This window comes from Quercus lobata, chromosome 4 (genome assembly GCF_001633185.2).
Source record: "Quercus lobata isolate SW786 chromosome 4, ValleyOak3.0 Primary Assembly, whole genome shotgun sequence".
Lineage (NCBI taxonomy): Eukaryota > Viridiplantae > Streptophyta > Magnoliopsida > Fagales > Fagaceae > Quercus > Quercus lobata.
In genome coordinates this window covers 64,797,734-64,811,834 of record NC_044907.1, presented here as the reverse complement: position 1 = coordinate 64,811,834, position 14,101 = coordinate 64,797,734, and the positions used below count along the sequence as shown (strand labels likewise).

Genomic DNA, 14,101 nt, shown 5'->3' with positions numbered 1-14,101 from the left:
TAGTAGTGGACCAAATGTAAAAATTTACTATATCAATATTTTGTAAAAATGTTGTAAAATAATTTATGACTCACAAAGAATATAACCTAAAAGTTGTTAATTGCGTTAGACATTAATGTTACCAAATGTAAAACTTCCCGTAAATACTGCTCAATCAAGACTGAACGAACATTGCTATTGTCTAAATTTACTAATCATATTTGGTTTGTTTTTTTTCTGTTTCTTGGAGCCTCTCAATCTCCTCCACTTTTTTCCTTCTTCTCCGCACGTTGGTGATCTTTCTCAATCATTTCATTTTCAGCATGTCCCTCCTTTGGTTCTTGCAATCATTCTTTTTATTTTCTAGTTTCTTAGCCTCTGCCTCGGCTAATACCGATGATGATGCAGCCCAATTCGAGATGTTCCATAGACATGCACCACAAGTCTACAAAAATGGAACCACATTAGGACCCCCAAAGAGCCAGCTTGAACGCGTAAAACAGCTTGTGCATAGCGACAATGCAAGGCAGCAAATGATATCACATAGGCTGGTGAAGAGCAGCAGCAATAGGAGAAAGGCATATGAGTTTCAAGATGGCAATAATAATAACTATAACGTTCAGCCGGTTGATATTCCAATGAGATCAGCTGCTGATACAGGTGCAGGGCAGTACTTTGTATCCTTTAGAGTTGGAAGCCCTCCACAAAAGTTTGTACTAATAGCTGATACCGGTAGCGATGTCACCTGGATGAATTGCTATTACAGGCCTAGCCCTGTGTGCCACCGTGAAAGTTGTCCCAATTTGGATGTCACTAGGAGGATCTTCCATGCTTCTCGATCACCAACCTTTAAGACCATTCCTTGCGTTTCTGATTTGTGTAAATTTGATCTCTCTGGATCTTTCTCTATGGACTACTGTCCTACAGCATTATCACCCTGTGAATTCGAATACTCGTAAGCTTCTGCTTCTTATATTATATTCTTAACCTATATAATTTTCTCCTTTTTCGATCACAAAACCTGTCATAACAAAATCAAAATTCTTGCATATGTTTCTTTTATTGATATGACTGGATTTGAAATTATTGCATCTCCTTCAAGATCATTGCTTTTTACGATCAGAATAATATACCAATTGGTTTTATTTTTTATTTTTTATTATTATTATTTTTTTTAATGTTGGACAAGACTCGAATCCAGATTTCTTAATTAAAAACTTTCTATATTGGGCTAACTAAAATCTACAAATTCTCTTATAAGCTTGGTTGTAAGTTGTTGGTTATAATTATACCAAGTCAAATAACAAAAGAGGCTTATTGACAAATTATAGTAGATTCTAGGTAGACCAAAAACAATAAACAAAAATGTAATAATATGTGAGACTAATCATGAGACTCTCAAGAGTATATACTTAATTGATGGGATGCATATTCTTACTTCTCTTTTCGTAATATCAACATTAACATATTTCATTGCGTAGTGAAAATTATTTTCAGGATGAGGGACATATCCAAATAAGAAATTGGAAAAGAGGGTTACAAAGTCACAACTGCCCGTGGCCCATGGGGCATTACATTAGGCAAGCAGAGGCCAAAATGAGACTTGCATGGTTCATTTATTCAGTATAAAAAAAACCAATTGGTCCGATGCTCCCCCTGTAGAATCATGGGACTTTGAGAGATTTTGACATTTTGAGACTTAATTTAAGCAAATAAGTTTTTTTTTTTCCTATTTAAAAAATAAGCGGGTGTCTAACATACAGTCTATACATCATTGAGCCATGTTTATTGATAAGGGAATTTTGTGGTAAATTCATTACAAAATTACTAACCTCATTTCTCAAAATGAAAATAAAGCTGACTTCTTAATTTACATTGATTCACTTCTTGACTTACTAACCTCATACGAAACTACTTAGTGGAAATCATTTGATGTCACAATAATTAAGTTGATATCACATCTAAAAAGTCCAACTTCTAGCATTCCATAAGTTGTCTTCGTTTGAATTATGATATCCTCATTGATATAGTCTGGTCTTCTTTATAAACAGAGCCAAGTTTTAACAATTGAATTTTAATTTAAAAATAATACTCACTGAGTTGGGCATAATTAATTAGTTCTCACTCTTTGACATGAATGAGATTTGGAAATTGAACCACAAGAATAATGAACTTTAAGACGTTACATAGTTTTTTACTCATTCCTAATGTTTGTGATAGATATGCAGATGGTTCAAGAGCTCTGGGGATCTTTGCCAATGAGACTGTAACAGTGGGGCTTGAGCTTCACAAGCACCGAAAGAAGAAACTTCACAATGTCTTGATTGGGTGTAGCCAAATAAATGAAGGAACTGTTCATGCATTTGATGGAGTCATGGGCTTAGGCTACAGCAAGCATTCTTTTGCCGTAAGGGTGGCAAAAGAGTTTGGATATATGTTCTCATATTGTCTGGTTGATCACTTGAGCCCAAGTAACTTTGCCAACTACCTAAGCTTTGGCCGCCAAAGTAAAGGTTCAAAATTGCATAACATGCAATACACAAAGCTCATCCTAGGAGTCATAAATCCATTTTATGCTGTGAATGTTGCTGGTATCTCAATAGGTGGGACAATACTTAAAATCCCGTCAGAAGTATGGGACATTGAAGGCAATGGTGGAGTCATTATTGATTCTGGTACAAGCTTGACTGCTCTAACAGAACTTGCATACAAACCTGTCATTGCCGCTTTGGATCCCCACTTAAAGAATTTTCAAAAGTTAGACATCGACATTGAGGAATTGAACTATTGTTTTAATGCCACAGGATTTAAGGAGAGCCTTGTGCCAAAGTTGGCATTTCATTTTGATGATGGGGCTCAGTTTGTGCCACCAGTTAAGAGTTATGTTATTGATGCTGATGATGGTGTGAAATGTCTTGGGTTCACTTCAATAAAATGGCCTGGCAACTCTATTATTGGTAACATTATGCAGCAGAATCATTTCTGGGAGTTTGATCTTGTTGGGAAGAAGTTAGGTTTTGCACCTTCATCCTGTACAATGCTTGAGTCCAAGGTTTAAATGTGGCATTCTGAATTTTTGTTGTTAACTATATTCCTCCCACAGCACATTAGTGTGTGCTTGTCTGTTTCATTTATACGTTTTAAAAACCCAGTTGGAGTATTTTTCGTTTTATGGTGGATTGGGTGCAAACCATGATCAGATCGTAAATAATTTAATTAATAATTATTTAATCAAACAATTAAATAAAACTAGTATATATTTTGCTCTTCTCATTTTGATTGTTCAGTTTTGTTTTTAGTGTGTCCCAAGATATTGTCCATATTGTAAAGACAATTAAAACTTATATGTCCTTTAATTTATTGATTATAGACAATGTCTTTTATACTTTTGTTTTGTATAACCTTATATTACAGAAGGCAATATTTGAAAGTCATGTCTTTTTAGTTGGGTATCAAATTGTAGTTGGATTGAGGGAGCTAGCAGAAGCATACATGTACACGACTGAGAAATAAACATCTACACAGTATGTAACATTTAACACGATTTTGTCAATTTCATGCCTACAATGCCAATTAAAATCCAATATCATAATATGGATTACAAGCAATCTCAATAAAACCCTACAAACTAAACATACAGGTTCTCACAAGTAACGCTCACAAACCTGAAATCTCATAAACACAAATTCTTTGCAACAATATTATTTATAAGACTCCAATTCTATTCCCGGATATATAAGGAATATACAATTACTCTCTCTCTCTCTCTCTCTCTCTCTCTCTCTCTATATATATATATATATATATAGTATCGAATATCCGATTACCTTTTAATTAAGTAAAACTCGTTTCTTCAATGTTGATACACCTAGAATTAGTGATAAAGATTGTGATCAATTGAGGCCTACAAGGGCATTAGAGATTTAAATCTCAAGGAATTTCTCATAATTAAGTTGTTGCGCCCTAAACCCAAGTGGATCCAAAGCATGAGGAAAACGAACCATCAAGAGAAATTCTTGGGGATTTTTTTTCTTTTCTACATGATGATAAAAATATATAAACATATTGAAATCTCTACGATATAAGTTAGAGCTTTATGATACATTTACAAACAGTACAATTTACAAATCATGTGTCTCCAATATATACATAAATATATTCCGAAACACCAAAAGAACCAACAAAAATCCACTGTCTTCCTTAAAATCTCCTCCCTAAAATATACAACCTCAACGGCAAATCTAAGTCTACCAAGCCCAAGTCTAACAAATCTTAAGAGTCTAACTATTGTCTCCACAAAGTTAGCAAGACTGGGCACAAACCATTAATAATGACTTTCCCATAACATAGTACTCCAATCATTAACAATAAAGGAAGCTCCATGCTTGAGATATAGCTAATTGATCTGAAAAGCTGTTAGGGAGTGGGATGAGCGAAAGCTCGGTAAGTAGCATAATTAATAGGAGTGGGGGAAATGCAAGGTTCATGATGATGTGCACTTTATAAGACATGATATAAATTAGGAATTTCCAACTAAATTTTGCAAGATCATTTTAGTTGATAATGGGATAAGAATGATCAAAATGATGCAACACAAAGTTTCTTAAGATAACCACCATGAAATTACATACTATATTCTGTGAGCAATAACTTTACAATTCCAAAGCTAGAAAATCTAATACAAGGCGAAATGTCACAAAGACTCCATACTATCACATAGACAGGTCAGAGGATCCACTCACTCACAATTGGCATGATATTGTCCTCTTTGGTTGTAGTCTCTTAGCCTAATGGGCAACAGCCTTACTCATACCTTCAAAGTTTTGCCTCTCCCCACTATGGGCAATAGGAGAGAACGTGTCATATAGGACCTCTTTTGCATGTGGTATGTTGGCCTCATAGGCTGTAGTCTCATCCAAATACTCAAAGATTTACCTCTTCTCCCATGGGTAGCAGGGAAGAATGCATTATCCTAAGTGAAAGACACTGACCTAGCTCTGATACTATTGTTACAAACACTAGAAAAAAAATTGAGGGGAAAGCTTAAACCAATGTTATACTTTATAACGTACCCCAATGGTCTTCCCAATGTGAAGATCTTTCATAGCATAACCATGTTTAAAAAAGAATAGAGTAATTGCAAGTTCACATAATTGACCAACAAGTAGTAAGTTATGAGCAAGACTAAGAACATGAAAAGCGTTAGAAAGTTATAATTTGTGGTAGCTTTAGAATCACTTATAGACTTAGTAGATCCATTTACAATGTGAATAGGAGGAATATGAGAGGAAAATAACTAGTGAGAAAAAAAGAGACAGATTAAAAGTCTTATGATTATAGCATGTGGTGTCAATGAGCCAATGAAAATTACTTGGAAGTGGTTGAAAGAGTAAAAAAAGAATGGATATTATGGTGAAATACATCTTGGTTGAAGAGTTTCTAGATCAACCGTATTAAATGTGAAATGAGTAGGTGTAGTGGTAGCAGTAGAGCAATGAGAATTAGCTTAAGTTCGCTTCCAATAGTTCTGAGTGATATAACTCTTTTTGCGATAGTAACGGTTAGAAATTGGGCTGGTTTTGACCCAACCCATAAACCATGGCCCATGGATCATCCACATGGGTTATCTGATAAGTAAGTTTAAATTTAAACTAACTGATATTGGTATGAGTTATCAATATCAGTAGTGGAGTAATTTAAACTTAACAAACGAGATATTTTAGGGATCACATATATCTGATAGCAAGCGAATCTCTACTAGTATTTAAAATACTCCTACATCAGTTAGATTAATAAGAGATACAGTGAGTGAACATACGAATAGTACGTATAGTTTTTGAGTGCTTTCTTAAAATAAGCCATCTCTAATTAGGAGAGACTCTAATAGCCTCTCTTGCGACTTGGAGGTGTTCCACAAAGGAGATCGTGAAGAGTTCGTAAAGCAAGCAAAGAACAAGATCTAGCAATTTGGTGATTTGTTCCACCAAAGGTATATGTCTATATGATCTCTAGTAAAGTATATAACTATTCAACAGTAACGATAGTAGACAACTGAATTTCCTGGAGCAGAGAAACTGCCATGAGTTGGAGTTCAATCAGTTGAGGATGGAACCAAAGAAGCCATTGCTGTAGAGGAACTATGTATTGTATGTTTCCTCAGATATCAACTCTTGGATTGCACTATCATGTGTAGGAGGTTGGATCACAATGCAAGATGAATTTTCTAACAAATTCATACTCATCAATCAAGTGCCACCCAAAAAAAAAAAAAAAAAAATTGTGTTAGGTGATAAGCATCATAATAAAATACTGGAGGAATCTCTCGACATCTTTAGAATTATCCTATTCTACCTCAAAATTGTGTTAGATGATTAGCATCTTAATACTGGAGAAATCTCTCAACATCTTTGGATTTATCCCATTCTACCTCAAAATAAGCAAGCTGATCCCAAACATCAAATATTTATGAAAACTTAGCAATAAAATACCATTTTTCTTGTTGCATATGATGAAGAATGGTAAATATTAATATTGATAAGAAAGATAAATTACCTGTTAATGCAATGCCAAGAAGTTCTATATGTCATATTTAGTCTTGATAAGGATAAAATTGTATATGTACCTACTAATATCAGAGTATAGGGCAAATGTTCCGGACTAACCCGTTGGAGTTGCAACCATGAACATATACATAGAGTCTACAGCTCTAGGACTGACGGTGTCAACTTGAAGCGAAGAAATAAAGCCGACGACATTAAGATGAAGTATGTATGCGAGATTGATGGATCTGACAAAACTTGGCCTCCACGCATAGGTATATAAGGAGGTATCTTATGCTCCACGTATCGAGAGACTCCTACGAGGAAAGGATTCCGTAAAATACGGTCATGAGAATTCCTATAAGGAAAAGACTTCTAAACCAAGGAAAAGATGTCAACTCTCTACTACTATAAAAGCCCCAATACCCCCATTAAACAAAGTACGCATAATTTACCTGCTTTGGCACTCTAAAGTTGTGAGAAATTCTAACTTGACCTTTGGAGGGTATTTGGCCAGCACCACACCGGTGCTCTCTACGAGGTCTTCTCTTTTTGTGTTGTGCAAATGGTGTTTCGAGTACGTGAGAACCGTGTAGCTTACTAGTGGTTTTTTGGCATCATCAGTTAGTGCCGTTTGTGGGAAACGTTTAGCGCACTTTAGCCTATCGCTTCTTGAACAAAGAGTTGCATGGTACTTACTCACTCGATAGCAACTACCAACAACGTTCAGAGAGATGAGCCGAGACCCACTGCCCTAAAGAGGCAGGTCCAAACCCTCATAGCAGCAGTGAAACGTCTCACCAAACAGAATCATGACCTTGAAGAATAACTACTGCAGAAGAACGACGCTATGGGTACCCAAGAGGAAGATTAAGAAGGTACCAGTGTTGAATGAAGAGACCAAGAGGGGCCGGAAGGGAGTAATGCCCCAAGCAGACCTGAGAGACAGGACTGCTTGCTCACTCCCAAGTGCAGGAGATCGTAGTAATATATTTCTCGGAGTACCGAGGTCGAACCACAAGGAGTAAGGTAAATTCAAAGAAAATATAATTAAATAACAATTTGAGTGAAGAAGAAAAATATTTTTGCTTGGTGATTGTTAACAAGAATAATAATAAAAACTGATTTTAATCAATAATGTAATACTAGGGTATCGAGGTGTTTCCCTATATCGATATGAAATTCTTTGTGATCTAAGAAAACATCTATTTCATAATTGATTGTTCTTATACAATTAAAAATTTATGATTCAGTTGAACTGAGACAATTCAAGAACGCATAATAACCTCGATTAATAATGCGGTTAGAAAAGTTTTCAGAAAAACTCATTCACTTTAAATCTTGATTTCTATATTACTATTAAATTCATCTAAACAACAAGAAAAACATGATTGAACTTATTGAAAGCATGGAAGAACTAATACATCAAAAGAAATCTAATTGAACAATCAAATATGTCGTTGATAAAATCCTAGAAAGAATCACATTAAATATTCATACCGTATAGAAGAAACATAACCCCTAACCCTAGCAAAGAGTTTAGGCTGCCATTAGAGAAAGGAAAATACAAGATTTTCTCTCCAAAATTCATTCTCCGCAGCCTCCCTTCAAAACCCTAATGTCTAAGTGTCCAAAGAAAATAAAACATTTACTATTTTCAATTTCCGTCTAGGTTTACAGTGGTAACTTGTGAGTTAATTTTGGCCTTCAAAAATTGAGAATTTCGAAAAAACTCAAAACAAGAAAGTTGTAGATATTTAAGTCATGGTTCCAACCCATCTAGCCTTGTGTCAATTGGATTTTTAAGGAGAGAGATACGTCCAAAATACTGATCAATGCTCAAATCAGATTTTTCCTTTTCAGATTCTGCTTCTTTGATTTATTTCCTTATTTGAAGCTTCCAATTATGGTAGACGATCCAAGCACTCCAGCTGCACCTCCTTAGACATTTAAGCATGGTCCTTTAGCTCCACTTTAATTCTAGTTTGGCCTCCATTCTCTCACAAATTCCTGTAAACTCATCTTTCTCACATGATTTCCTAAAAGTAGAAAATTACACACAATGAATAGCATCTTATTCAAGAAATTATGTAAAAATAAATAATAAGAACTAATGCAAATCATGGCTTAATTATACAAACGAAGCATAGTAATAAGGAGATAATGCCCATATAATTATATAACAAGTATACATTTTAAGGCGTTATCAAGGACATGAGTCGTCCATCAACCGTTGATACGGCTCCACCCCACATTGTTGTGGAGATGCAGATGATGAGAGAACGAATGAACTTCATGATGAACGCGCTCAAGGGGAGAGTGTCTAGTGATCTCGACGATCTGGTCCACCGAATTGATTCACCATTCACCATGTCCGTCAACTCTTTCCCCCTTCCACCAAAGTTTCGTATGCCACAGGTGGAAAACTACAATGGAAACAAAGACCCGCTGGATCATTTAGAATCTTTCAAGACCCTCATGCACCTTTGAGGGGTACCGACGAGATCATGTGCAGAGCCTTCCCCACCACACTGAAGGGCCCCGCAAGGATCTGTTTCAGCAGGCTGATGCCCAACTCCATTAGTTCCTTCAAAGAGTTAAGCGCCCAATTTGCATCGCAGTTCATCGGGGGACACAGGTATAAGAAGTCTACGGCATGCTTGATGAACATTAAGCAGCGAGAGGATGAGACGCTGAGGTCCTACATCACCCATTTTAACAAGGAAGCGCTCTCGATTGATGAAGTTGACGACAAAATACTTGTAGCAGCCTTCACAAATGGGTTGCGGAAAGGTAAGTTTTTGTTTTCTTTATACAAAAACGACCCAAAAACCATGTTGGATGTACTTTACAGAGCCACTAAGTACATGAATGCCGAGGATGCACTACTGGCTCGAGAGGAAAAGCCTAGAAAGAGAGAAATGCAAGAAGACCCGCGACAGGACAAGGGGCAAAAGATGGCAAAGACCGGAGAGCAAAAAGATGACAGGTGCTTTAAGCCCCCGATGGGGAGATTCACAAGCTTCACCCCACTAACCGCCCCAATCGACCAAGTCCTAATGCAAATAAATGACGAAAGAGCCTTAACCTTCCCTGGAAAGTTGAAGGGGGATCCCAACAAACAGCCTAGAGACATATACTGCCGCTTCCACCGAGATCATGGTTATGACATGACCGACTGCTATGACCTGAAGTAGCAGATCGAAGCTCTTATTAGGCAAGGGAAGTTACAAAAGTTTGTCAGCAGGGAAAGAACAGATCTGCCTCCACAAGAGCAAGCCCCCTGATAGGACAATGAGCGTCCCAGACCACCCCTAGGAGAAATAAGGATGATTGTGGGAGGCACGGCGACTACTGGCTCATCCAAGAGGGCTTGAAAGACTTGCCTCAGAATGGTTCAAAATGTTCAGATGACAGGCGTCGTCCCGAAGATGCCACAGGTCGATAACCCTATTATTGGTTTCTTAGAAGAAGATGCTCGACGTCTTAACCACCCACATGACGACGCGCTCGTCGTTAGCATCCGAGTAGGAGACTATAACACATACCGGGTCTTGGTCGACAACAGTAGTTCCGCAGACATTCTCTACTACCCTACGTTCCAACAGATACGGATCGATAGAGAACGTCTAGTTCCAACCAACGCTTCATTCGTTGGGTTTGGAGGAACAAAAGTATACCCTCTGGGCGCGGTCACATTGCCTGTAACAATTGGGGATTATCCCCAGCAGATCACTAGGGATATTACATTCCTTGTTGTCGATTACTCCTTCGCCTACAATGCCATCATAGGGTGACCAACCCTTAACTCATGGAGGACCATAACTTTAACCTACCACCTGATGATTAAGTTCCCCATGGAGTACGGGGTAAGGGAATTGCGAGGAGATCAAGTAGATGTGTGCGAGTGCTACATTGCGATGCTGGAGATAGACGACCATCTATAAACCATAAAATCGTCCATAAATGATTCTCCCTCTCTCCTGAGCAAGAGAAAACTAATGAATAAAGTTGAACTCCATAACCCGTCAGGTTAAACTGACGGAGATATGGAGTAGGGGGCAGCTAATAAGGATAAAATTGTATATGTACCTACTAATATCGGAGCATAGGGAAAATGTTCCGGACTAACCCGTCGGAGTTGCAACCACGAACATATACATAGAGTCTACAGCTCTAGGACTGACGGCGTCAACTTGAAGCGAAGAAATAAAGCCGATGACATTAAGCTGAAGGATGTATGCGAGACTGACAGATCTAGCATAACTTGGCCTCCACGCATAGGTATATAAGGAAGTATCTTGTGCTCCACGTATCAAGAGACTCCTATAAGGAAAGGATTCCGTAAAATACGGTCATGAGGATTCCTATAAGGAAAAGACTTCTAAACCAAGGAAAATATGTCAACTCTCTACTACTATAAAAACCCCAATACCTCCATTAAACAAGGTACGCATAATTTACCTGCTCTGGCACTCTAGAATTATGAGAAATTCTAACTTGACCTTCAGAGGGTATTTGGCCAACACCATACAGGTGCTCTCTACGAGGTCTTCTCTTTTTGTGTTGTGCAGGTGGTGTTTCGAGTACGTGAAAACCGTGTAGCTTACTGGTGGTTTTTCGGCATCATCAAGTCTCAAACCATTGTAGTAATGTTCTACTAAGGATATATCTCACTATCCTAGTCATCATAATGTTTGTTGAAGGTAGATTGCATCTCATCATCTAATTTGACTAGTTTACTAACTTCTCCAATGACATATCTCCATAGGTCGTGCCCTTTGATTAAACTTCTTATAGCATAGGCCTATTGATTGTAGTCAATCTAATGTTTTTGTCAATTGTAGTGAACACAATGTAGAAATATGATCAATTTTGGACATGTGTCCGAATTGTGTTGGGTAGGTGTGCTCAATTTTCAAGGGTTGAAATTCTCAAATTAGGTGACCCTATTTTTTAGGCAATGTTTTAGTGGGAATTAAAGTTATATTTTTACATGATTGTCTTTTAGTTTTGTCTTTATTTAAATATAGAAATATAGGGGTATTTTTTAACCAAAAAAATGAGGATCTCAAACCGGAGAAACCTCTTAAATAGTAGTATAGATGATGGGAGGATAACATTTTGTGTGCGTTTGGCTAATTATTAAAAGTTAAGGGAAATTACACTTTGCACCTCAAACTTTTCAAATGCATATTTTGTACCTTAAACTATCACATTTGTTACACTTTGCACCTCGACATTAAGTTTATTGTTAACTTGGATAGAAATTCAAAGTTCAGGAGAGAGGAGAGACAATTAAATCTTTTCACATGGTACCATATTTTTATATCAAGTTAATATCAAATTTGATGTCGGGTGCAAAGTGTTACAATAATTATTGTAAAGGGTGCAAAACGTGCATTTGAAAAATTTAGGGTGCAAAGTGTAATTAAGGATACAGTTTAGGGTGGTAAAGTATAATTTTAAAAGTTAGCTTTCTTCTTAAATCATGTATGTATTGTTTGTAGATCACAAGAAAAGAGTTTTTTTTTTTTTTTTTTTTTTTTTTTTTTTTTTTTTTTTTTTTTTTCAGCTAGCTTAAAGTGCTCTATAGGCTTGTACAGTTCTGGTCCATAAAAAATTTTAAGACTTGTGGGTTACACTCTGTTTTTTATTTTTATTATTATTTATTTATTATTATTTTTACTACTAAACTTTTAGCCAAAAATTCATTTAGCTTATTTTATTTAGCAATTAGATAAATCATTTTCAAACAAACACTTTATACACATTAAGGTGGTTAAATCACACCCAACAAGTATTTTCTTGTAGAGTTTTGTTGAATCCACATTTTGTTTTAATTTATGCATGCTTTGAAATTGACTTGTGTGTGAAAGGTTATATCTAGAGTATAAAACTTGTTTTTTTACGGGTTTCAAGAGAGATCATGGTAAGTAGCATTACCCTTTGGACTCGAACCAGCAATGCATCACTTTTGATAGAAGGTACTTGCCATCTCGTCACCTTTTATCTTAAAAAAAATAAAAATAAATAAATAAATAAATAAACCGAAATGGATTATAGCGTGTCCAAATTCGAAGGGGGAAAAAGTTTTTATTTTGTTGCCTTTTTTTTTTTAATTTTAAAGTTTAAGGGAATTTGAGATTTCAATTGAAAGATTTAAATTTATTTTGGTTTTAAAATTGAAGGATTCATTATCTAACAAAAAAATAAAAATAAAATAAAACTAGCATTGAGATCGCGCTCATGCGTGTACTCATAAACTCTTCTATCTTTTTCTTCTAAAGATTAATAATTTTCAACTAGTAAAAAATATGCTAAAATATGGCTGAAAAATTCCCCAAGAAAGAAAGCCTGAAAAGGCTTTGAAGATGAATTTTTATTACATAAATATTGTAAAATAGAAAGAAGAAGCAAACCCGAAAACAACAACAAAAAGATATGAACAATTTTTTTTTTTTTTCAAAAGTCCTAAAACTCGCATAGTAAAATAATCATTAAATTTCAGGCAATTGCCCAAAAAAATTGTTAGATTCCATTTTTTTTCTTTATTTGTCACAATCTACCACTTTTTTCTCATAAAGTACCCTCTTCTTTTTGTCCGAAGTATTTTTAAAATTATCACAATTTTTTTGTTGTAATTTTTATAACAAATAATTGTAGGAAATTGTAAGAATAACACATACATGATAACTGATAGGTGGTTTTTTTTTTAACTGTTTAGGAAAAAAAAAAAAACTTGTCTCTTAAATTTTTTTTTGATAAGTAGTAAAAAGTGGATAACAAGGCAATGTGGGGTTTTAAGGTGAGTATTTAAAAAAAGAAAAATGAAAAAAAAAAGATAGTTGTTTAGAAAATAAAATTGCATGTAGCCAATTTTATTTTTTTAAAAAAAAAGGCTAATTACAACTTACTCATGTGTGGTTTGACCGAAATTTAAGTTGACTACCCGTGATTTGAAATTTGGCATTTTACTCACTTGAGGTTAGCTTTAAAAATGGTAACGGATCAGGTTCAGGGTAGGTTTCTTTATACCTGAACCTGCCCCTTTTAATAAACTTTTTTTTTTATAATTTTTTTTTTAACTCAAACCCGCCCCGTCGGGCCCACAAGCCCTATCCCATCATGCCTGGCCCAAAATCACAAACACATCCTAACTCAAACACAAACACAAAAATCACAAACATAAATTTTAGATTTATGATTTTCCCTTTCAAAATCACAATCATAATCACAAACACAAATTTCAGATTTATGATTTTCCCTTTCAAAATCACAAACACAAACACAAATCCTAACACAAACACAGAAATCACAAACACAAACACAAACTCACAAGATTGAGATAAAATGAACCAGGAAAAAAAGAAAAGAAAAAAAGAAGATAAAGAATGAGGTGGAGACACATGGAGGAAGGAGCGAGGTTGTGAGGGGGGCCGGCAATGATGCATGGATGAGGGAGGGCTTGAGGGGTATGGCCAATGGCGAGGGAGTGAATGGGGGTGTGATGAGCAACGGTGATGCAGGGATAAGAGTGAGAGTGACTGAGTGAGTGAGGGTGAGAGTGCGTGAGGGTGAGG

General features: G+C 35.9%; 2 protein-coding genes across 2 annotated transcripts; both read left to right on the top strand.

The window, feature by feature from the left end:
- The first annotated feature begins 240 nt into the window (after nt 1-240).
- Nucleotides 241-3,492, top strand: LOC115985597 (aspartic proteinase NANA, chloroplast-like). The gene is made up of 4 exons (XM_031108528.1): nt 241-934; nt 2,200-3,031; nt 3,132-3,182; nt 3,394-3,492. The coding sequence occupies exons 1-4, from the start codon at nt 303-305 to the stop codon at nt 3,490-3,492; spliced, it is 1,614 nt and encodes a 537-aa protein (XP_030964388.1). The 5' UTR covers nt 241-302.
- A 5,533-nt stretch (nt 3,493-9,025) lies between these two features.
- Nucleotides 9,026-9,715, top strand: LOC115985596. Its single transcript, XM_031108527.1, has one exon. It carries the CDS (start codon nt 9,026-9,028, stop codon nt 9,713-9,715), a length of 690 nt encoding a protein of 229 aa, XP_030964387.1.
- The last annotated feature ends 4,386 nt before the right edge of the window (nt 9,716-14,101 follow it).

What these genes read in the sequence shown, in the direction of transcription:
- LOC115985596 (XM_031108527.1), top strand. Translation starts at nt 9,026, where the DNA reads ATGTGCAGAGCCTTCCCCACCACACTGAAGGGCCCCGCAAGGATCTGT.
- LOC115985597 (XM_031108528.1), top strand. Translation starts at nt 303, where the DNA reads ATGTCCCTCCTTTGGTTCTTGCAATCATTCTTTTTATTTTCTAGTTTC. An exon ending in GTACAATGCTTGAGTCCAAG is followed by an intron (nt 3,032 to 3,131) that starts GTTTAAATGTGG and finishes TTAAAAACCCAG; the next exon opens with TTGGAGTATTTTTCGTTTTA. An exon ending in GTGCAAACCATGATCAGATC is followed by an intron (nt 3,183 to 3,393) that starts GTAAATAATTTA and finishes CTTATATTACAG; the next exon opens with AAGGCAATATTTGAAAGTCA.